At 50.5% G+C, this 20,470-nt stretch overlaps 8 protein-coding genes across 8 annotated transcripts; 3 read left to right on the top strand and 5 right to left on the bottom strand.

Annotated features, from left to right (window-relative positions):
• Window positions 1–98: 98 nt before the first annotated feature.
• On the bottom strand, window positions 99–1,254 carry LAJ45_04382 (uncharacterized protein; the record flags this gene model as incomplete). Its single annotated transcript, XM_046113962.1, has 6 exons — window positions 99–154; window positions 248–272; window positions 334–356; window positions 439–510; window positions 576–769; window positions 848–1,254. 6 exons carry the CDS (start codon window positions 1,252–1,254, stop codon window positions 99–101), a joined length of 777 nt encoding a protein of 258 aa, XP_045973064.1.
• A 1,472-nt stretch (window positions 1,255–2,726) lies between these two features.
• LAJ45_04381 (uncharacterized protein) lies at window positions 2,727–3,242 on the bottom strand (the record flags this gene model as incomplete). The annotated part of the gene is made up of 3 exons (XM_046113961.1): window positions 2,727–2,907; window positions 2,966–3,066; window positions 3,153–3,242. 3 exons carry the CDS (start codon window positions 3,240–3,242, stop codon window positions 2,727–2,729), a joined length of 372 nt encoding a protein of 123 aa, XP_045973063.1.
• A 1,334-nt stretch (window positions 3,243–4,576) lies between these two features.
• Window positions 4,577–6,173, bottom strand: LAJ45_04380 (uncharacterized protein; the record flags this gene model as incomplete). Its single annotated transcript, XM_046113960.1, has 5 exons — window positions 4,577–4,699; window positions 4,776–4,890; window positions 4,941–5,505; window positions 5,581–5,877; window positions 5,930–6,173. 5 exons carry the CDS (start codon window positions 6,171–6,173, stop codon window positions 4,577–4,579), a joined length of 1,344 nt encoding a protein of 447 aa, XP_045973062.1.
• Window positions 6,174–9,205: 3,032 nt separating this feature from the next.
• Window positions 9,206–10,045, top strand: LAJ45_04379 (uncharacterized protein; the record flags this gene model as incomplete). Its single annotated transcript, XM_046113959.1, has 3 exons — window positions 9,206–9,218; window positions 9,415–9,446; window positions 9,524–10,045. 3 exons carry the CDS (start codon window positions 9,206–9,208, stop codon window positions 10,043–10,045), a joined length of 567 nt encoding a protein of 188 aa, XP_045973061.1.
• Window positions 10,046–10,080: 35 nt separating this feature from the next.
• Window positions 10,081–10,485, top strand: LAJ45_04378 (uncharacterized protein; the record flags this gene model as incomplete). The annotated part of the gene is made up of 1 exon (XM_046113958.1): window positions 10,081–10,485. The coding sequence occupies one exon, from the start codon at window positions 10,081–10,083 to the stop codon at window positions 10,483–10,485; it is 405 nt and encodes a 134-aa protein (XP_045973060.1).
• Window positions 10,486–11,999: 1,514 nt separating this feature from the next.
• LAJ45_04377 (uncharacterized protein) lies at window positions 12,000–13,299 on the bottom strand (the record flags this gene model as incomplete). Its single annotated transcript, XM_046113957.1, has 3 exons — window positions 12,000–12,786; window positions 12,857–13,127; window positions 13,224–13,299. The coding sequence occupies 3 exons, from the start codon at window positions 13,297–13,299 to the stop codon at window positions 12,000–12,002; spliced, it is 1,134 nt and encodes a 377-aa protein (XP_045973059.1).
• A 1,984-nt stretch (window positions 13,300–15,283) lies between these two features.
• On the top strand, window positions 15,284–15,916 carry LAJ45_04376 (uncharacterized protein; the record flags this gene model as incomplete). The annotated part of the gene is made up of 1 exon (XM_046113956.1): window positions 15,284–15,916. The coding sequence occupies one exon, from the start codon at window positions 15,284–15,286 to the stop codon at window positions 15,914–15,916; it is 633 nt and encodes a 210-aa protein (XP_045973058.1).
• Window positions 15,917–17,990: 2,074 nt separating this feature from the next.
• LAJ45_04375 (uncharacterized protein) lies at window positions 17,991–18,918 on the bottom strand (the record flags this gene model as incomplete). The annotated part of the gene is made up of 3 exons (XM_046113955.1): window positions 17,991–18,155; window positions 18,217–18,693; window positions 18,763–18,918. 3 exons carry the CDS (start codon window positions 18,916–18,918, stop codon window positions 17,991–17,993), a joined length of 798 nt encoding a protein of 265 aa, XP_045973057.1.
• Between the last annotated feature and the right edge of the window lie 1,552 nt (window positions 18,919–20,470).

Genomic DNA, 20,470 nt, shown 5'->3' with positions numbered 1-20,470 from the left:
AAGATGTGGTATTTTACAGGCGAGTTGTTTCACTAAGCTGGCAAGGACCTTTATAGGCGTCTGCCGGCTCTGGTCTTTGAAGTTGAAATATATATGTGCTACTCCATAGCCTGCGGCTGGTGCCTCACATTCAAGGTAGTCGATAACTCGAGAACTGTAATTAACCCGGCCCAAGAATCAGTATATATATATGAATAAGATTGATAGGGCGAGATTAGCCTATAAAGATGAAATTCGGGGTGTTTACGATAGAAAGGTTTTTCCTGCGCCGGCTGAAGGATTTACAACAGTCAGTAAACACCATTGGAAGGTTTTTCACCCACGAGTACGTACGAATCCCATAACCCCAAAGAATTCTGTGTGGATCAATCATTTCAATCCAGTTGCGAAATTTTTTTTCCTTCAAAATCCAGTCTCCTGTCTGTGCTTTCCTCCTACTACTTATGTTTTCATGCACCGTGCGGAAATCCTCTGAATAAAGCCAATCAAGGATTTCAGTGCGTTGTTTTTCTAATTGAAGTGTTAATAAACAATGAACTACTACCGATATATAAAGTACAGCAGGAATAGCTCACTATTCTGAATAATATCTGCCTCTCTTAAATTCGAATTCTGGACTGTCCTCAAGTCCATAATATCTTCTCTGATTTTCGTAACGCTCATTCCAACCCCTTGAACATTCAAGTCAACTGTCTGCATGCGTCCGTCAATTCCCTGGACGTGTGTATTGATTGCACCGACATGGGAAGCCGTAGTCTTTACAAGAGATCTAGTTTAATCAGATTAAATTCTGGCTACTGGCACAAGGCCTACAACCAATAGTGCATCAATACCATGAGATACTTACTGTTGATTAAGACCCATGGCAAGTGTAAAAGTGCTTTTGAATCTTTCCATCCGTACGAGGTGATCCATTATATCGCTTTCCTCAAAAGGCCACTGAAGCCTGGTTCTTATACTTCCCCAAAGGCCCGAATTGTTTCTGGGTCTCAGTTTGTCTTGAAGCTTTATCATGTCTGCGAAACATTGTTGAAGTGAGCTATCGAGCCCCTGTAGTTTTGATTCAGGGTCTTGTGCGCGGATGTGTATCTCGGTAAGTATTTCGATCAACGTTTTGAGCTCGGCTGTGAGCCTTCTCAAACACTCTGGTGCTCGCTTTGCGCCGCTGAGGTATTTATATCCCACGCCAGCTAATGATGTTGCCATCTGAATGACTGCAATGACACTCGCTGCAGTGCTTAAACCGTCGGCCATGGCTGGTACCTTGATGAATGTAGTGTTGAGGAACACACTAGCGATTCCGCTGGAGTTTTGAGCGGGTAAAATCCGCCTATTATCGATGTTGTATCTACTTAAGTCTTCGTAGACGCGGGGCTGAATCGAGTAACCATACATACATCTCCGCTGTGTAGCTTGGGACCTATCGGATGAAAGCACGTTTAGTTGTTACGGCCTCATACGATCATGCTGGAGGCCTTATTGGAGATTCATGGGGAAAGGCGAGGCTTGCAGTACTATACATGTGCTTGCGGCGAGAATCGCGGAAACTTACTCTCTCAGTAAATAGGTATATAGATTCATAGTCTTGGCACTCATAGTGGCCTTAAGGTCTGGTTAACGTTAGGCGGGTACTTTGAGTTTTGAGCCTTACCATTAGCTTTAGTAACAGCCGCGCTTTGGTAGCATAACGATAATGTTTCTTGAACAATTGCAAGAGGGGATAGATCTAGTGCATTTGATCAGGCTAGGAGGGGTATTCAGAATACTGTTGAAAATCTTTAACTACCAATTATGAGGGGGAAGATCTACCAGAGCTTTGGCTCGTGCTCAGTATCCCTTCGTTCGCGCCCGGTTTTCACATTAGTTAACCGAGTTGATTCAAATCAAAATACTAACTGTTATAGCGAATGGATATCTCGAGAGGTGGAAAGATTTGTTGAAAAAGAGGTCACAAACTGTGACTTCGAGCCTAGAGAGATTCGCGGAGTGTGGGTTAGGTGAATTACAACGGGAATTGCCTGAACAAGGAAAACAAACGAGGGGATCAACTCCGAATCAGAATCCATGAACCAATTTAATAACTAACGATACCGGGTTATTTCATATACTAGGAGTATCACCAGGAGACATATATACTTAGACATCTTTGGGATACTACAATCTCTCATGTGAGTAGGACACAGGTATACCAGCAGGAACGGCTCTCTCTGTCGTTAGGAAGACCAAGGCTGAGAGTGATTGGCCATGATTCGGCCGGTGGCCTTTTATGGCTCTATTTCACCTTAATGAATATATAGGGCCTTTAGTTACCGTCTGAAAGGATTCGAGTGGGCAACTAAGCTAACCAGTTCACTGACAGCGAGTTCGGATCGAAGACATTGGGCCTTATTAAAACAAATCTTCTTCAAGGGTACGTACTGGATATCTATCTGGCGAATATCTCTTCCAACATCAAGGCGACAAGACAACCAGCTGGACCTTCAACTACCCACTACGAGATACCAAAAGCCAACGAAACTACCTCTGGAGACTTACCATGGGTTGATCAACTACGTACGGTTCCGTAGGTATAGGAGCTTACAGAGCACATATGTGAAACTGCCCTAGAACCCCTCCCTATCACATCACACCAAATCCAGACCAACTCTGCGAACATCTGCACCAACCACCAAGCTCCCAAAACTCGGAATATATTGCATATATATACACACACACCCACCCCCCTATTACGCCTCCCCCACACGCCCCGCACTCCTCCAGTTCACAAAGAACCTACACCTCTCCCCGCGGCCACGCCGCATCCTGCACTTCTCCATCCCCACATCGTAGCACCGCCGCCCCTCGTCCGACAGGTTGTCGGGATCGGACCCAAATAGTGCGCCGCACCCGTTGTCGGCTGCTTCTTGACTGTGGCATTGTTAGCTGTGTGGGTGGGGAGAGAGGGAGAGGGGGGGGGGGGTAGTACAAGCACTGGTAGCACTTTGTGATGCGGGAGGTGTGAGAGGGTGTTACGCGCACGTTGAGAGACTTGAGGTATTGGCTGGTGTCAGAGATGCAGTGGTTGTACTGGAAGAAGGGCGTTAGTGGGGTGTGCTGAGCATGAGTAGGCGCCTACATAGGCAAGTAAGTAGGGAAGGGAGGGAGGGACATACAAATTGAAGATCCTCATCACACCGCGGGACCGCAGCGGCTTGCACAATACTGCACGCCACCAAGGAGAGGATAATGCTGCTGATCTGCATATTGGAGATTTCGTTGACTTATGTACCTAACTGGAGTGAACCGTTAAGATATCGACTGGTGAGGTTTTAAGGAGCGGCAGCTGGTAGGTAGGCAGATCAGCTGGGGGGTGAGCGGTTTGCGAGATTTGGTGCCCGTTGAGCGGTTTGGGAGGATGGGCGTGCATGGCGTTTTATATGCTAGAGTACATGTACTCTATAGCTAGAGTTCTCAGTTCCCCCCCAGGCTCCCCAGGTGACAGGTGAATGGGGTCAAAACGGAGGTGGTGATGTTCTATGGGCTATTATTGGGGTGAGTTTTTTTTTGTGATATGTGCCTGCTATATTTCACGGATGTTTTACATACTGGGGGAGTGGAGAATATTTGGGTCCATGGTTTTTATTTTTTATTTTTTGGTCCGGTAGTAGGTCTGGTCTGGCTGTTAGGTTGCGCACCCAATTGGATAATTCCCTCTGGAGTAGCTCGAGCTCGAATTCTAGCCCGAGATCTAGATCTGGAGCTCTACGTCTATTTACATCCTGATCACGATTACGACCACATTGAGCTCGAGGGTCAATCTGGGTACATGTAGACATCTGACCAGCCTCTAGGTTTAGAAGTGCCCTTAAGCTCACCGTCCAGTTCTTAAGCTTTGTTAATTGCGCAAAGAAGCGTAAACAAAACAAGCTATAAATGTTTAAGCACTTCCTGCATGCTCTTAGCTCAAGTGCTGAGCTTAGAAGAGAGACGTCTTGTGTGATATTCAGGGGTGTATGTAGTACTGACGGCTTATTCCGGCGATGCTTACATATTTTGCGCGCACTAACTACAACACTGTCGTGGAGGAACGCATTGGATTAACAGTGCTCGGGTTTGTATGGAGGAGCTCAGGCGGGATGCTTATTCCTACCTCTACTCGCTGGGCCGAAATTTGATGTTTGCTGGGGAAAAGCCTGGTCTCGGGGGTAGGGCTGCATTTGGGGTGGGGGGGGGGGAGATCGGCGGTGGAACGTGAGCGCTAGAAGAGAGAAGGGGGGGGGGGGGTGTTCTGGAAGGAACGTCTCAGGTGCGGTGGAGTGTGGAGAGAAAGTGTGTGTGGAGGGGTGTCTGTGTCTGTGTGGGGTGCTTGGACGGGGTTGTGGGTTGAGGGTTGTGGGTGGGATTACATGTACTCAGCTCTACGGCGGTGGAACACAGATCTGTGACTGGCAATGATCAAAGTGCAGAGAAGAAAGTACTGTACATACATACATCACAGCGGGCCTCCCAATATATGTACAACAAACCAAGAAAGCACGCAGCAAGAAAAGGAGAACAGCAGGAGAACGAGAAAAAGAGCAAATCAGTCAGAGCCGAATCACTTGCGATCACTCGTAAGCGCGCAGCTGCCCATGTCCAGCTTCGTCGCCGGCGCGCCAGGCGAGATGTCAAAGTCAAAGATATCCATCGGTATGCCCATCGTCGTGCACGCGTTCGGAATCTGCATTTCACCATCACCATTAGCCCACGCCCCCGGGGGAAAGAGAAGGAAAAAAAAGGAAAAGGCAGTCTCTCACATCGACAATCCCCGCCACATGCCCCTCGACCGGCGCACACGACAGCAGCAGATAGATCTGCTCACCCGAGTACCCATACCTCTTCAAATACTCAAACACCCTCAAGCACGTCTGTCTATACGCCACCGTCGCATCCATATAATGCTGCTTCCCCTGCTCATCCACACTGAACCCTCAAACGTCAACATCCGGCCCGGCCCAAACTGCGGCTGCACGGGCCCCGGCAGGAAGATGGGGCTCTTCATGTCCAGCTCCGCAATCCCGCCCTTCATTAGCCCAAACTTGAACGTAATCACACCCGCCATCTCAATCGCCCCGCAGAAGCTGATCTCCCCGTCGCCCTGGCTGAAGTGCAGATCGCCGACGGAGAACTTGGCGCCCGGAACGTGCACCGGAAGGTATGTCTTGCTGCCGCGGGACAGGTTCTTGATGTCGCAGTTGCCGCCGTGCTCGGGGCGCCCGGGGATGGTGCGTGCGCCTTCGCGCCCGATCTTGGCTGCGAGGTCGCCGGACGCGGAGCCGGCGTGCACGCCGTGCGGTTCGGGGAGGTTGGCGACGACGCGGTCGAGGTGGCCGGAGGCCGCGACGAGTTCGCCCTCGCGGCGGTTCCATTCGGCGAGGATCTCGGGGGAGGGCGCGCAGCCCATGATGCCGGGGTGGATCAGGCCGGGGAAGCGCACGTGGGGGATGTGGCGGGAGGAGCAGTAGATGCCCTCGAAGTCCCAGATGGCTAGGCGCTGTTAGCAGACACTTCTGGTTATGGTAGAGATGGGGGGAAAGGGAGGGAGGAGGAGGGGGGGTGTACCCTTCGCGGCCTGCGGGTAGTGCTCGTCCAAGAAGCCACCACCATTCTTCTTGTCAAAGACGGCCGTGAAGCCCCACGGCTGCTCCTGGAACGGCTGCACGTCCTGGATCTCGACAACGAGCACGTCGCCGGGCTCGGCGCCCTCAATCTCGAAGGGCCCGCTGAGGAAGTGCACGCACGAGAGATCGACGTTCTTGACGTCGTCGGCGCTGTCGTCGTTCTTGATCTGACCGCCTGTCCAGTCGATGCACTCGATCTTGACGGCTTCGCCGGGGACGATCTTGCCGACGGTGGGGACTAGTGGGGTGTTAGTAGGTGGATTGGAGATGGAGGAGGGAGGGGGAGGTACTGTCGGGGTGCCATCTGTTGTGAAGGCCGGGCTGGGAGGGGGCAGGTGCCTTGAGGTCGACCTTGAGGGCGGTTCTGATGGCTTCTTTGGGCATTGTGGAGGGTGTGAGTGTGTGTGGTGTATAGGTAGGTTCTGGAGTGTCGATATTGTCTGTTGGAGATGCAATTGAGATTCCGGGAGGGTGTTGGGGGACATTTATAGACGTCTCCGCCAGCCCGGGTGCCTGCGGGGGAGCCGCCGTCATGCCTAGAGCTTCAACTGGGCCCGCCCCGTGTTATGTTCGTCACATCCGAAGGATGCCGGGCTGCAGTGAAGCTATCGAGAGGTTTGCCATCGTCTGGGAGCGCCGTTAGGTTGTTCGCAGTTAAGCACGGGGGGGGGGGGGGGAAGGACCCGGGAGCCAAGGCAAGGAACGGCACCGGATGGGCGACTAGCTATCGACCGTGATGATCAATTGGTTGCGGGGTATCTTAGTAAACGAATTGTATGTAGTATGTATGCGATTCATCTGTTTGTCTCTGCTGTATGTGCATGTAAAGTAGACTCTTTTTCTTCGTTCTGATAGCAAGAATGGGGGGTGGGAATCCTCGCCGGAGGTGGCATCTTGGGGGGACATTGCATCGCATCGCATTGCTCCTGCGGATGTGTCTATGTAGAATGTGGTACAGGAGAGAGACATACATATAGTTATGTATGTATATACATGTATGCATATCGTGGATTCGGGAATCTCTACTCTGCGGGAGAGACAGAGACGAGAGATGTCACAGCCAGCCAGCGTCAACGGGGACGTCGGGGAGGAAGAGGCGGGCTGTTTGGTTGTGGGTTTGTGTTATCGGATTATCGCTTATCGTGCACAGGCCGTCTTATCGCCAGCAGATGTCAATGATTGGGGCTAATATTACATGTAGTAACTGAAATGGAGGGAGCAACATGAAAAAGGGTTTACTGATCTTGGGTTTCTACGGGCTTAATTGAGTGCAATTGAGAAAATATTGGTTCCTCTGCTCTATAGTACCGGCTGTTATCGTGATATGCATGCATGCATGCACTCCACAGATCAGTTCCGCATGTGCGCTACTAATTGCTGGCTGTCTGTCTTATCAACCCCGTTTTATATGTCACACAGCCCGTCAATCCATAGGGTAATGCAAAGTAGACACAGAAGGTAGCACAACGGGGGAATGGAAGTTTGGTCATCTCTTTCCCCCCTCACGAGACTTAATTCTGCTTCCACCGAACGCTGTGGGGCAGCTTAGCTAAGACACGTTACAACTTACAACAGGTACATAAAGTACGTGGTTGTGGCTGGCTGAGCATATGTGTAAATTAGTTTGGAGATGCTATAAAGTTAAGCTGAGGCAGCGACATGATCCAATCATTACATATCACTCTCATCTTACTTCATCCGCCAACACCCCGAAAACGCGTGACGTGACAACACCTTGATCTCCGGAGCACGTGCTGGGCAGCTGATCAACGCCCATCTCAACCTCTTGGAAGCTCTAGGGGAGAGAACGGGATTGTGAGTGTGGGGAGCTCTCGTATCTGCTCTAATTGCTCTAGTTGCAAATGCCAAATTGCAATTGAGCTATCGCATCACTCCCCCCGGAACCCGGGTCCCGATATGAGCTCTCGGGGAATCGATAGTGCACCAGGGGAGAGACCGGATGAGCATGTTCCTTGAGCTATGTTGGATTCCGACAAGGAAGGGCACGGCGTCTAGGCTAGGTGAGGGCAGCTCTAGGGTATATAAAGAGGGCCTGGCAACCCCAATTGGACGAGGTTCTGCTCTAAGTGAGACATCATGACAGGATAGGTGGTAGGGTAAGTGCGCTCGCTCTGATCACCCTACTCACTCTCCATACTGCTCTGCTCTCCTTCTTCTACCTAGACCTAGCTTGTCGCTCTACGTACGATGGATGGCCCCGGTCTGTCGGTCTGTCTGTTGCGCTGGGAATAATCACATGACAGGCAGTACTGTCGATGGTTCCTGTATGTACTTAGGCGAGAGGATATGCCAGATCTGAGACGATGGGGGACGGCCGGTCGGTAATCTGTACTCTATCTTTATATGGACGTTGATTGTATGTGCCTACATACATGCCTTGGCTCATCACTGTTCTTCGAATTCGCTGGAAACCAGAGTAAATCTAGCTATCGACCCAATGCCTACATAACCAAGGAGGACCAACGGACATTGATGCTCTCATGAGCACAACTCTCCTACATACAGTACCTGTACGTACCCACTCACTCGAACACAGGAGCTGAGGTGCAATCACTCCATACGGCCATGTCCATCGCAACACCCTTTTGCCCAAATTGCCTCTGACGTCGGTCAGGTCGGTCATCTGATAGAACGGCCCTTCCCTTCTTTTGTGCTTCCTCTCATCCATCCCCTTGCTTCCATGACAGAGTCGAGTCTAAGGGTACTTTCGTACAAACATTCCCCAGTGATTACGGAGCGGAGCGAGTGGGGGGGGGATCCGGAGATTTATCGCCATGTGGGAACGAACCCTGCTGCAGTGCCTAGTGCGGTAAAGGTCACTACAGCTCACCTTCCCCCTTTCCTTTCTCGCATCTCCTCCGCAAAACCGTGGGTCTTGCCGAAGTTTACCCCGGAGAAACTTCTTGACAAAGTTCGAGCTCTGCTCCGGGGTGTGCCAAGTTCAGTTCAGTTCAGAAAAGCTCCCTTACTAACCACCACCCTATCCTAACCTGCATGGGGGGTGGGAATGGACGAGACGAGGCAAGGCTAACCCAGCACGCACGCACACACACCGCACCCTTTCCACGGGCCCCAAAAGAAACAAATGCGGACAAAAACTCAGGAAACAATGCCCTCAGTGAAAAAGAAAACCAGGTACCTACATGGAAAGAAAAGGAAGGAAAGAAAAAAAATATATATAAAAAAAAAACCTCATGCCGATTCACGGCTTTCTAGTAAGCAGAAACAAAAAATAAAAAAGATTCCAATCACTGCCTGCGAATTCAAACAATTTCGAATCGAATCGTTACTACACGGGTCTTGGCGACGCACCCACCCTCGGTAAATCGCGATCGAGGGTTTTTACATGGTGGGTGTAGTGGGGTTCCCATACGGAGTGAGAATCGATGATCATGAGCTGTCAAAAAGAAAGCTCCCCTCCTCCTCCTCCCACCCCCCAGCAGAAAAATAAAAATGGGAAATTGCAATCTCGATCTGCAGGGTGTTACCCTAATGGACGAGAAAAATCCGTGGACGGACTTCATTCGTCGGATCTCCTTCTCAGAATGACAACGGATGGTGAGAGGTGAATTGACAGGGGAGGCAGAGGTTCTAGAGCTCTACCCTAGAGAGAGAGAGAGAGAGAGCCTCATGTACTAAATGCCCCCCCCCGTTCCCGCTCCCTTCCATCTATATACAGCTCCTCTAGAAGCTTTGTTTATTTGCTGCTGCTGTTTCCACATGGTCATCTGAAAAACACCTATATCAACTACAGCTATCATACCCCACCACCAGTCAAGCTCCAAAGTACATACGATCATTTCCAACCTCTAGCTTTCCTACTTACCTACCTACCTACGAACCAATCACTAACCACCGTACAGTATCGATACATCACGATGGCTACAATCCACAGTCTCCCCGTCGATCTGATTCTCATGATCGCCCATAACCTCTCCCTGAAGTGCCTCCTCTCACTATATCGCACTTCCCGTCACATCCACAAGCTCCTCGCCCCCACAATCCAAGACATCGCCCTCGAGGACAAGAACGGCGTGTGCGCTCTCCTCTGGGCCGCCCTCAACGGCCACGAACCCCTCGTCCGCCTCGTCCTCGACAAAGGCTCCACCTCAATCGACATTGAATCCGGCTCCCGCGGGACCGCACTCCACCGCGCCGCCGGCAGCGGCCACGAGCGCGTTGTCCGCACCCTCATCGAGAAGGGCATCGACGTCAACATCGTCGAGTCCGTCGGCTCCACCACAGCCCTCCACTGGGCCGCCCTCAAGGGCCACGAGGAGACCGTCCGCGTGCTCATCGAGTCCGGCGCCGACGTCACGCTGCAGGACGCAGGGCAGGAGACAGCCCTCCACTGGCCGCACGCAGCCGCCAGGTCGCCGTCCTGAAGATGCTGGTCGACGCCGGCGCAGACATCACCGCCATGGACGAAGACGGCAACACCCCGCTGCACCGCGCAGTGTGTGCTGGGTCGCGCCTGGCGGGACCCGGCGAGGCCGTCGGCGTCCTGCTGGAGTGGGGCGCGGACATAGAGGCGAAGGATGAGCGCGGCCGCACGCCGCTGGCGTGTGCGTCGGAGGGCGCGAATGAGGGGTTGGTCAAGATGCTGCTGGAGAAGGGCGCGGATATCAATACGGAGGATAATGCGGGGCAGCGGGTGCTGCATCGCGCGGCGTGCGGCGGGAATGCGACGGTGCTGAAGCTGCTGGTGGAGAAAGGTGCTGATGGGAGTGTGGTGGATGGGTGTGGGGTGAAGCCGATTGGGGTGGCGAAGGATGAGGAGGTGAAGGTGTTGATGGCGAGTTTGGGGCTGGGGGATGAGGAGTAGGTGCGGTTTGCAGTTGGAGTTGGGAAGGGGAGGGGGGGTTCTTCTGCTTCTGTTTTGATTTGGATTTTGGGTTCTTCGGGGGTGGGAGTTTAATCAGGTTGGTTATTGGAAGGAGCGGTGACGGCGATGACGGCGGCGGCGATGGTGATGGCGGGGATCACTTGTTTATTACGTCTTTTGTAAATTATGGCTACTTCTTTTTCTTTCTTTCTCTTTTTTTCTTTGGTTATCTCTTTTGTCTGTGGGTTTCTGGTGGAGTTTTTCTTGATTCTTTTTTACAATTGATACCATTTTCTTATTTCTGTTACTTTTGGAGCTTGGAGCCTTTTGGAGATTTTTTTCGTATTAACTCAATAGAACTGCGCTGAGGGGCTGGCCGGCCGGCCGAGTGTACTCTACTCTACTCTACTCTACCGGCGGCGATATCTTGGTCCCACAACAGCTATAGCTACCGCTACCTATGAGCTTGAGAATAAAGGAGGGGGGGGCAGGTCATTGAGGGGAGAGAGAGAGGAGGGGTATGCTAGCTAGCTACATGTAGCTACATAGCTAGACAGCACTCTCCCGCGCTTACATTATGCATGTAGAGTATCTACATATCCGGGACGTCACTCCCCCTATCCCTATGTATGTATGTATGTGTCTTGGGTATAGATTTCACCCGGGAGAACGGGGGAACATGGGAAAAGGGGAGGGGGTGTAATTTAGCCATGCACTGTGTACTTTAGCTAGCTACATAGTGATATGATAGTAGAGTACATACATGGCTGGATTCTTCTAGAATGCATGCCGGTTTTCCTGTTGATGTAGCTGGGGGGGGGGGGGTGTTTGCATGTTATATGTAGAAGTACTGTAACTCGGAAATGTCCAATCAGGCACGACCGGTTCCATGGATCCGGATGGCGTGCGTGCGTGCGTGCGTGGATGCGTGCTGATGATCAGCCGGCGCGGATGGCTACTCTAGCTGCCAGTGAGTGCAGTGGGTGCGGTTGACATGTGCACTAGCTGGCTGCATGCTGTTGAACTGGGGGAAAATGACGTTTTTGTTTTTGCTTCTGTGAAAAAGGAAAAGGGAAGGGAAAAATTTGTGGGTGGATTGGTGATTGGCCTGGGTTAGGTTTATGGTGGTGGTTTACATAACAGTCGACTTCACGATGGGAGTCTTGGGAACCGGGCGGACACTCACTCACTCACACGACATATCACAGGGTAGATACATGTAGGGCAAGCAGTGGTAGGGTACTGACCGACCGACCGACCGACCGACTGACTGATGGACTCCATTCCTTCCTGGGTTCTAGCTAGAATACGTCGTGGTATAGAGGAGGAAAAAACAAAAATACATACAAAAACAAAAATGTTTTCCAAAAGAAAGAAATAATACAAGCTGCCTTTTCAACATCACCACACACACACACACACACACACACACATACATCTTCAATTTTTATCCACTCTCCCCAATCTCGCCTCACCGCCTCCCCTCCCCCCTCCTCCAGCACCTCCACCTCCACTCAGAGCTCCTTTCTAACCTCAGCAGGCGTATACATCGGCGGCGGCCCTTGCACCCCAGCTGCAGCTGCCGTCTGCGACTTCCTATTCTTATTCAAGTCCCTGATGTTGAGCTTATCCAACTTCCCAAACTCAAGATTCAAAAACTCATGTTTATTCTCCCACACCACCAGCCTCTCTAGCTCCTCCTTCGTCAGGTCCTTTGGCTCTGGCAGCGGCGCCGCCACCTTCGTGATCAGATATGCCGTGCTCGCCTCCGCAATGCCGTAGATCAACACACCCAGCCACGGGATGCGCGTGAGGAAGTAGAAACCAACGCCAAAGCCAAACAGGATACCCTCACGCTCGCGGAACCACCGCCGCTTCTGGTCGCTGCTGAAGGGGATGCGGGAGAAGTAGGGCTCGAGCAGCTCGCGCATGAGCCCGCGGGAGGCGAAGTAGCTCTGCAGGAACATGACCATCCAGCGGCGCGGGAGGAAGAGGCCGACGGTGAATATGCCGATTGCAGGGGCTGGGCCCAGCGCGCTGGAGAGAGTGTAGAAGGAGGCGGAGGGGAGGACGAAGCGGCCGATGCCGGGGGTGAAAGAGAGGAGGTAAACGGCGAGGGAGATGCCGGCGCGACGGCCCCAGCGCTGAAGGAAGACGAGAATGGGTCTTTTGCCGTCGGCGGGGGGGATGGGGCGGTAGCTGGCGAGGCGGGGGTGGTAGAGTTCGCGGAGGGTACTGCGGTCTTCGGTGGAGTGCTTGGTCATGTAGGTGTCGTCAACCCACTTGAGGGATTGCATGAACCTGTGAATATCGGCGCTGTCAGCACCTGAACCCCGTAGTAGATCATGACTGCTTGGAAGTATGTACTCACATGTCGTCCAAGGTGGGCGCAATGTAGCGCATCAGCTGCATCAGGAAGAACGGGATCTGGAGAACGCTCTCCTCGGCAAACTCCATGTACGAGATGAGGCTGTAGCCCGCACTCATGTCCACAAAGAGGCCGAAGAAGCCGAAAATAAGCTTGAAGATCAAGATGGGTGCGAGCACCACTAGGCGGATTGCGATGCCGATGCCGACGGCGATCACGGCCTGCCGGTAGTGCTCTTGCTTGAAGAGGTCGGGGTTTTGGAGCGCACGCAGGGCTGGGTGATTATGTTAGTTTTCTGTTTTGCATGTGCCAGCTAATAATCTCTCTATATGTATAGCTAGACTGGGGATATTGTAGAAACTGTACTTACCGCCCACAATGGTGAGCTGGGCTCCCCGTATAATGGCATTGAGATCAAAGTTTGGCGAAGGCGTCGTCTTCGACATTTCTTGTGGGGAGGATGGGGGTGGGGGGTGGGTGTTGTTTTGTCTTCTTGTTCTGTCTGTTTCTCTGTCTGTTTGAGAGGAAGAGGAGGGGCCGGGTATGGCTGGGCCGGGGCAGGGAGGCTTTATGTTTCTTCTCAGCTGTTGCTGGTGGTGGTGGTGGTGGTGGTGGTGTTGGTGTTGCTGTTGCTGCTGCCACCGCTGCTGCTGTGGAGCGCCGGGGATACGTCATGCCATCCGCCAAGCCGGAACGGCAGCCTGAACAAACAAACGCGAAGGGGTGCTTTCTGGGGTCACTGATTCTCACTCGGCGATCGACGTGACGTGGTGGGGCGTGCCTGGAGCGAGCGAGAAGGAGGAGAGAGAGAAAAGGGCGAATGGGAGCGTCAGGGGCGGGATGCTTATCTAACACTTTGGTTTTGCACTTTAGGGTCCGTTTGTTGGTGGTGGTGGACATGTACCGCCTGTCTGACTGCAAGGCTACGGGCAGGGCTGGGGATCTCGAGATGCATTGCGGCTTTGAGGTTCGGGATCGATGAATTGTAGAAGATGAGAGAAGTTTGACTTGTAATTTATACTAGCTACATAGTTGACGACAACGTGTGGCCACCTATCCTAACCATACGGCTATATATATGTAGGTACAGTCACCAGTCCCGAGTTGTCCCTTGTACGAGTAGCCACGGGGATCGGACACTGTAGAGTCTACAGCCACCGACTCGGTGCGCACGTCGGCAAGTCTGTAGCTGGCTGCTAGCTGTCCCGATAGCCAGCCGATTAATTCGACAAAAGAGACAATTAAGATCTAGAGCAGCGATCGACGGGAAGAATCAGCATGAAGCCACGCGGTCCCGTCACAGTATAGTACTACATGTACTACTGCATAGCCCGTGTTAACGTTACGTATGCCGACTTGCGCAGTGCAAGAGTCATGATACCACGGGCCCATGGGCGCCTCCAGCGTCCCTCCAATATATATATACACAAGTATTTATATGCCAAAGTTCGGAGCCTTATGCAGATATCGGCAGTAGTAGCAACGTGCAGAAATAGTAAGAACATGCAATGCAGTTAGGTAAAGTAGTGTACCCTCCCCCGGTCACAACCTAGAGTAGCTAGTGCCAACTCGGGTTAGCCTGGGCGCTACAAATAATCCTACCGAAAAATCATTACCACCACCACCACCACAGCGTTGCTGCATCATAGCATGTCATTCGTGGTATGAATAATCACTTATATTACATACACCAGCTGTCTAGCTAGTGACATAGGCGAAACGAAACGAAACGAAATGACATAACGCAGTGAATGTCATATGGTTACCACGTTAACGCGAGCCTGAATAGGTTATGCGGGGAATACATGTAGTAATTAACGTAGAATTTCTACATGTTCTGGTATGGTTAGAGCATCTTGAATAGGCGTGCTACAACGTACCTCCCTCTAGCTAGCTCAAGAGCCTGAACCCTCTCTGCGACAAAAAAAAAACCCCCTCCCCACAAAACAACCTAGCCAGTCACTACCACCACATGCAGCTCCCTGACGTGCAGCTGTCAAACATTTGAAACATTCCCACACAAATTAAAGCACAAATTCAAAGTACCATCTCCACAAAACATCTCGTAACTACTTCCTTTCCATATAGCATTTATTCCTACCATACAATAAACAAATCAATTAACAACTATTAATTCTATCCCCCAGATATAGTCACCATACTTCCACGACCTAAAATACAAAGCCACCACTCACCCTCACAAAGCTTTTCAAGGAGGCTAGCGATGATGCGTAGCTTATCCTCCCCCCCGAGCTCTAGCCCGAGCTCTCACACAGCCGAAAGAAAAAAGTAACCCCACAGGAAGCAAAACAAAATAGTAACTCCACAGAAAAAAAATATTAACAACTTACCACTACCAGCTCCGCCATAAGATTTAAGGGATTAACAATCCGTCCTACCACCATCCCCGTCAGTACAGAGCCATATGTAATGTCCAACACCACCCCGACCCCGACCCGCACCCCAACCGGCGCCCGCCCCGCCCGCCCCCCACTACCCCAGCTCCTCTGCCCCCTCACCCGCTACGGCCCGCACCGCCGCAAGCCCAAAGTCCCAGCCAAACCCCAAGCCCAAGCTCCACTACCACCCGACCCGCCCCCGCCGCCCAGCCCAGCGGCCAGCTATCGCGGCGCCACGATGCGGATCGCCGTGACCGCCGACGAGAGGGTAGTCGGCGTCGAGCAATTCGACTGTCTGCCAGATCAACAGGGTAAAAAAGAAAAAGAAGCAGAAGCAGAACACAAAGCGGCAGACGGTTGGGTTGAAGTCGATCTGACTGCGGAGGCAGAGGAAGTCAAGGAGGAGTTCGGTGTGGTTTCGCTGGAGGAGGAGATCGGGGGGAGGAAGACGCTGTTGAAGGATTCGGACGTGGAGAGGGTGATGCTGGAGACGGAGAGGGATATGGAGGTGTTTGTGAAGATGGTGAGGGCGCAGGGGAGGAGGGTGGAGAGGTGGGCGGGGCTGGTGGGGTTAGGGGGGTTGGTGGGTGGGGGTGGGAAGGCTGGAGGTGAGAAGGCTGGAGGTGGAGAGGAAGAGGTGGTGAAGGGGAGGTGGGGCCCGTAGGTATGATTATATGTGTTACGTGTTACGTGTTACGTGTTACGTGTTATGTGTTTATGAGTGCATTGATTTATGCTTGTTCATGACAATTACAAAAGGTCCCTTGGTTACTGGATTCAATATACAGGATGTAGTCGGTTGGAAACAGAGAAATACTCTACTTTCTAAACCACAGCAAAGTGAAGAATTGGCACAAGACGAATGTTGACATAATTATTCCCTATAATAAGATTGGAAGATGGATTTAAGGACCTTGTACTTTTCGGATCACGTGATATCACTCGGATGGTATTGTAAACCCCGCGTACAACTTGCCTGATTTATTACTACATACAAAAATAGATCCTTTTATACTACAAGCGGAGTGCGGCCTTCGGCCGCCCAAATGCAGTGAGGAAATGGAGGTGCGGGCGGTACTGCGATAGTAATTTCTTAGAGTATTGCTGTCATTCTGGATTATTGGGTCATTCAAAGGTACAGGCACGCACTAAACCTCATCTCCACCTCTCCTTTATGTAATCTGTGATATATTAGCTCTAGTATGCACTCTAAGTCATTCAATGAGTAGCGTTAGTGTGTACATGTAGTTCATGATAAAATTAAAATGGTATCAGGGAAATTCGACCTTCATATATAAAAATATAGCTGTGGTTCTGTCACTAGTGTTTGTTCTTTTATATTCATCAATTGCAATAGCTACACGCCTTTTAATGCTAGTTCCCTTCCATCTCGGGAGTAGTTCTTTGTCGAATGATATGCAATCAATATTAGAAATACATGTAGTGCGTTGCAACCAATAGGAGACGTTCCTGGTGACGATGAGGAAGACTATATAGTTTAGAATAGGCAGGCGGCCAAGGGCGGTCAAAGGTAGGACTTTGTGGGTGCGTGCGGGTGACGGTTTGTGACCGCTAGTAGGAACCCTTAGTATGACCTTAGTTCCAGCGCGCGCCCTAAGCCCTACCACAGTATGGTGGGTTTATTAATTGTGTTTTCCAAACATTAGTTAAGCCCTGGGAATTCGTGATAGTAACGACCTCAAAAAACTCTAAAGTTTTAGTCAATTAATACGCAAGTGAGATCTAAGCTTAAATGGAAAGATAAAAATTAATTTTTTCTAGTAGGCACTGAAGGAGCTACTGGTGCTGTAGATGACTTCGATCCCTAGCGGCCACTCGAACCCCCCCCCCCCCCAAAACTCGAACATTTAACGCAAAAAAAGCAAGGATCTTCGTTATAACCGGCTTCTATACCGTTATTTCACCGACTATTATCTACTGTTCGATCGAGTGAGGGGGGTGTTCGAGTGGCTAGGAAAGTCGGCTGTCTTGGTACTCGCAATCGAATACATTTATTAGGTGTTGATAACCCTGCCTCAAATCCATCCTGTGCACCAAAATACTGCCCCGAGTTGACAAGTATGGCCGTTCTAGGTGTAATAGGCGTCCTGAACCTGTCAGACGTTATAATCTATACTGTCGAAGCGCCGTTCTTTCTTTTAGGTTTTGGATTAGCTCCAAGTTTTCAACTCTAGATCGAGATGGCTGGGTATATGCAGTGTATATAGCATGTACGGTGTGTTGTGTTATAGGTCGTGGATGCTATATGGGGAAGCCTGAGCTGGTAAGTGGGAGTGGGTCCACCCCAGATTTTATCCATGTCTGTTTCGAGGAGCAAAGTAACCATTTAGACCTCCATTAGGGTAGGTATACATGCAGCCTGACCGGCCTAGATACATGTAGTGTAGCTAGACGTGTCCATGGAAAGTCACGAACACAATTAGCTGCAGTTATTTCGACAATATAAGAAATTTTTATTTCTCTGTGGGATATCCCAACGATATCCCGGTTCAAGGTACACCGGATCCACATCCCTCATGTATGATAAAAAAAAAAGCCCTCCAACCTCGTAACCCACGTGACCCTGGTAGACAAATTAGGAAAAAGAACATAAAAGCCGAAATGACTGGACCCACGCCAAATATAAAGGAAAGAATATTCTCTAATGGATTTTTTAAAGAACGAAGAGAAAAGAAAAAGAACACCCGGTCCTGATCATGCGCATATTAACTGAGATTTTAATGATTATAAGATCCAAACGGAATATGGACTCCACCTGCTGCTGCGGCCCTCGTTGCGTTCGCCTTTTGCTTGCTCTTTAGCCTTTTAATTGCAAGAACGAAAATAACAAAACTAAGAATGTGCGAAACGGTATTTGCAACTGCGATGTACCACGACAATCCCTAAAGCCGCCTCCCAGTCAGTATCTCAAATTGCAAATGTTGGAGGGGCAGGAGGGCTTACATTAGTCTTACACAAAAATTCAAAGTTGACGACATCAGCATACAGTGCTTGCCTCTCATCCGCTGCAGTGGAGCAGGTCCAACTCCATATATCGTTCTTAACACCATTTAGTGCGCTCTGTTGCTTGAACAAGCCAGCAGAAATACCCCAGCAAATTGCGTGCACAACCATATCAGCTGCCGAGAAGAAGGAAGAGACACTGTCGGTTTTGTTGGCAGAACTGTGTCCACAGCAGTAAGAAAGCATGACGACAGCGTTGGAGACAAGTGACATGAGAGAGACACCAAGCATCATCAGAGTGGGCCATGTTTTAGTATTATCGGGCCAAGCGCTGAGGTTATCGGTCCCTTTCTTTTGCTCGGAGGTACCGTAGTAGCTGAAGGCGGTGTTTCCCATCATCCCAAACACTGCTACGCTTATCAAAAACGCAAGGAATCTGGAGATAAGCTTCAGGAATCGAATCCTTCGTTTCAACGCCTGTCGTGTCGAACATTATCAGCTCCTTCATCACGATGATTGCTTGTTTGAGACGAAAGGTCCACCCACCATATCCTCCTGCTGCAATCTCGGATTGTGATCCGGCCCGTCCACGAGATACGGCTTCTCATCATCTACAACCCTCTCATACATCGTACTGTCTGACACCTTGCTCTTCCCCTTCTTCCCTGCACTGGCCTTCAAGGGCTTCAAAAAGCTATCCATCTCTCTAGGTTACCCGATCGAATCGCTGGGTTGATAAAAGACGGTTTGAAAAAAAATATATCCTTCCTCGACGTTGACTAGCTAGCTATAAACGATCGGTGGGCGGTTGATTAAGAGTTTTGTAGCGCCTAGGCCTCCGCAAAGGTTAATCGGGGGGGTACATGTCCCTTTTAACTCTCACTTTTCCCCGCTGCTGACCCACAATATTACTGGTTGTTGTGAATTCAGCCCCACCCCCCCCCCCCCCCCAATTTTCTCCCACAGCATCTTTTATTTTATTTTTTCCCGTTGGTGGTGTTTGAGAATGAGGCTGAGCGGTTGTTTGTAGGGAATGATTCGTACACAACTGCCCTACTCAGAGTAACTGCTCCGCCGTCTTTGCCTGCCTGCAGCAGGCCAATTGACCAAGACGAAAGTAGTCGATCGTACAACTGAACCAACGAATTGGGACAACGGGTGCTTTAGAAATAATCTATCTTGATTACTGGAGCCACAAAAGAGACCAATCAAGCTTAACGCGCACATGTCTTACCTGCAGACTTCTAAAGAAGAAGCTCAATAGCCGAACCGAGGAACCGGGGTCTCGATCGTGTGTCGTACTGGAATTCAGAGTTTGGTGCTGCTGCCGCGCGCGCTTGTTGGCAAATCAACAAACGCCCTTGACAGATTTCGGTCTACTAAAGACCTCCTATGTACTGAGTTTCTCAGACCGGCACAAGAACAGTTATCGCATGCCTGCTTTAGAGCCAAGCCGATATCCTACCATGACCATGACCATCAGGGGGAGGCACTCTACGAGCCTATGCAATCCAATGGCTCGGATTAGAAACAAGCTTAATATAGCACACATTTTTAGAAATGTGATAAGCTATGCACTTTACTGATAGCTGGGGTAGTATGTGGAGCAGTCACTCAGCCCTCTCCTCGATACCGGGGCTGAGACTCGGGAGGTTGTCTCGGATCTCAGACATTTGTATCTTATCGATCTCATCTTATCGCCAATATGTACCAATTTCGATCGGGGGAAACAGAGGATTGGAAAATCTCCGAAACCGAGTGTCGTAAATAACGGTTTTTCGCATTTATGGGTTGTTTTTCTATCGTAGGCCTTACTTTAACAACCGGTAAAAAAAGGCCCAATTTGGCGAATTAGGAGAAATAGCAAATGTCCCGGGTTTCTCGTGATAGACATAAGGCATTTAAAATCGTCTGTTGTTTCCTGCGGTACGTAGACCTTTTCATAAAGGCTAAACCGCTAGGAAACAAACAGCTTCTTGTACACGAAACACATGCCCCCGCCGATGACAGAAGGAGATGTATAAACAGGTATCGCGACTGAACCAATATTACACATGGCGATGGGAGTAAATATGCGTAATCTCTTACCCCCTGCTGCCGCCAACTTATTGACTTCCATGAATACTGTATCATGTAGGCACTTCATGTACCGGTGCACATGCGCACAACGACCCATTAAAATGGGATCGCAACCTTGTATGTGACCTCTCTACCCAAGGGAGGGAAAAGTGTGACGTCAACCTCGGCCAAGCCA

The sequence above is a fragment of the Morchella importuna genome (assembly GCF_003444635.1).
Source record: "Morchella importuna strain M04M26 chromosome Unknown Morimp01GS010, whole genome shotgun sequence".
NCBI classification, from domain to species: domain Eukaryota; kingdom Fungi; phylum Ascomycota; class Pezizomycetes; order Pezizales; family Morchellaceae; genus Morchella; species Morchella importuna.
The sequence above is the reverse complement of the archived record's forward strand: the minus strand, read 5'-3'. Positions and strand labels throughout refer to the sequence as shown.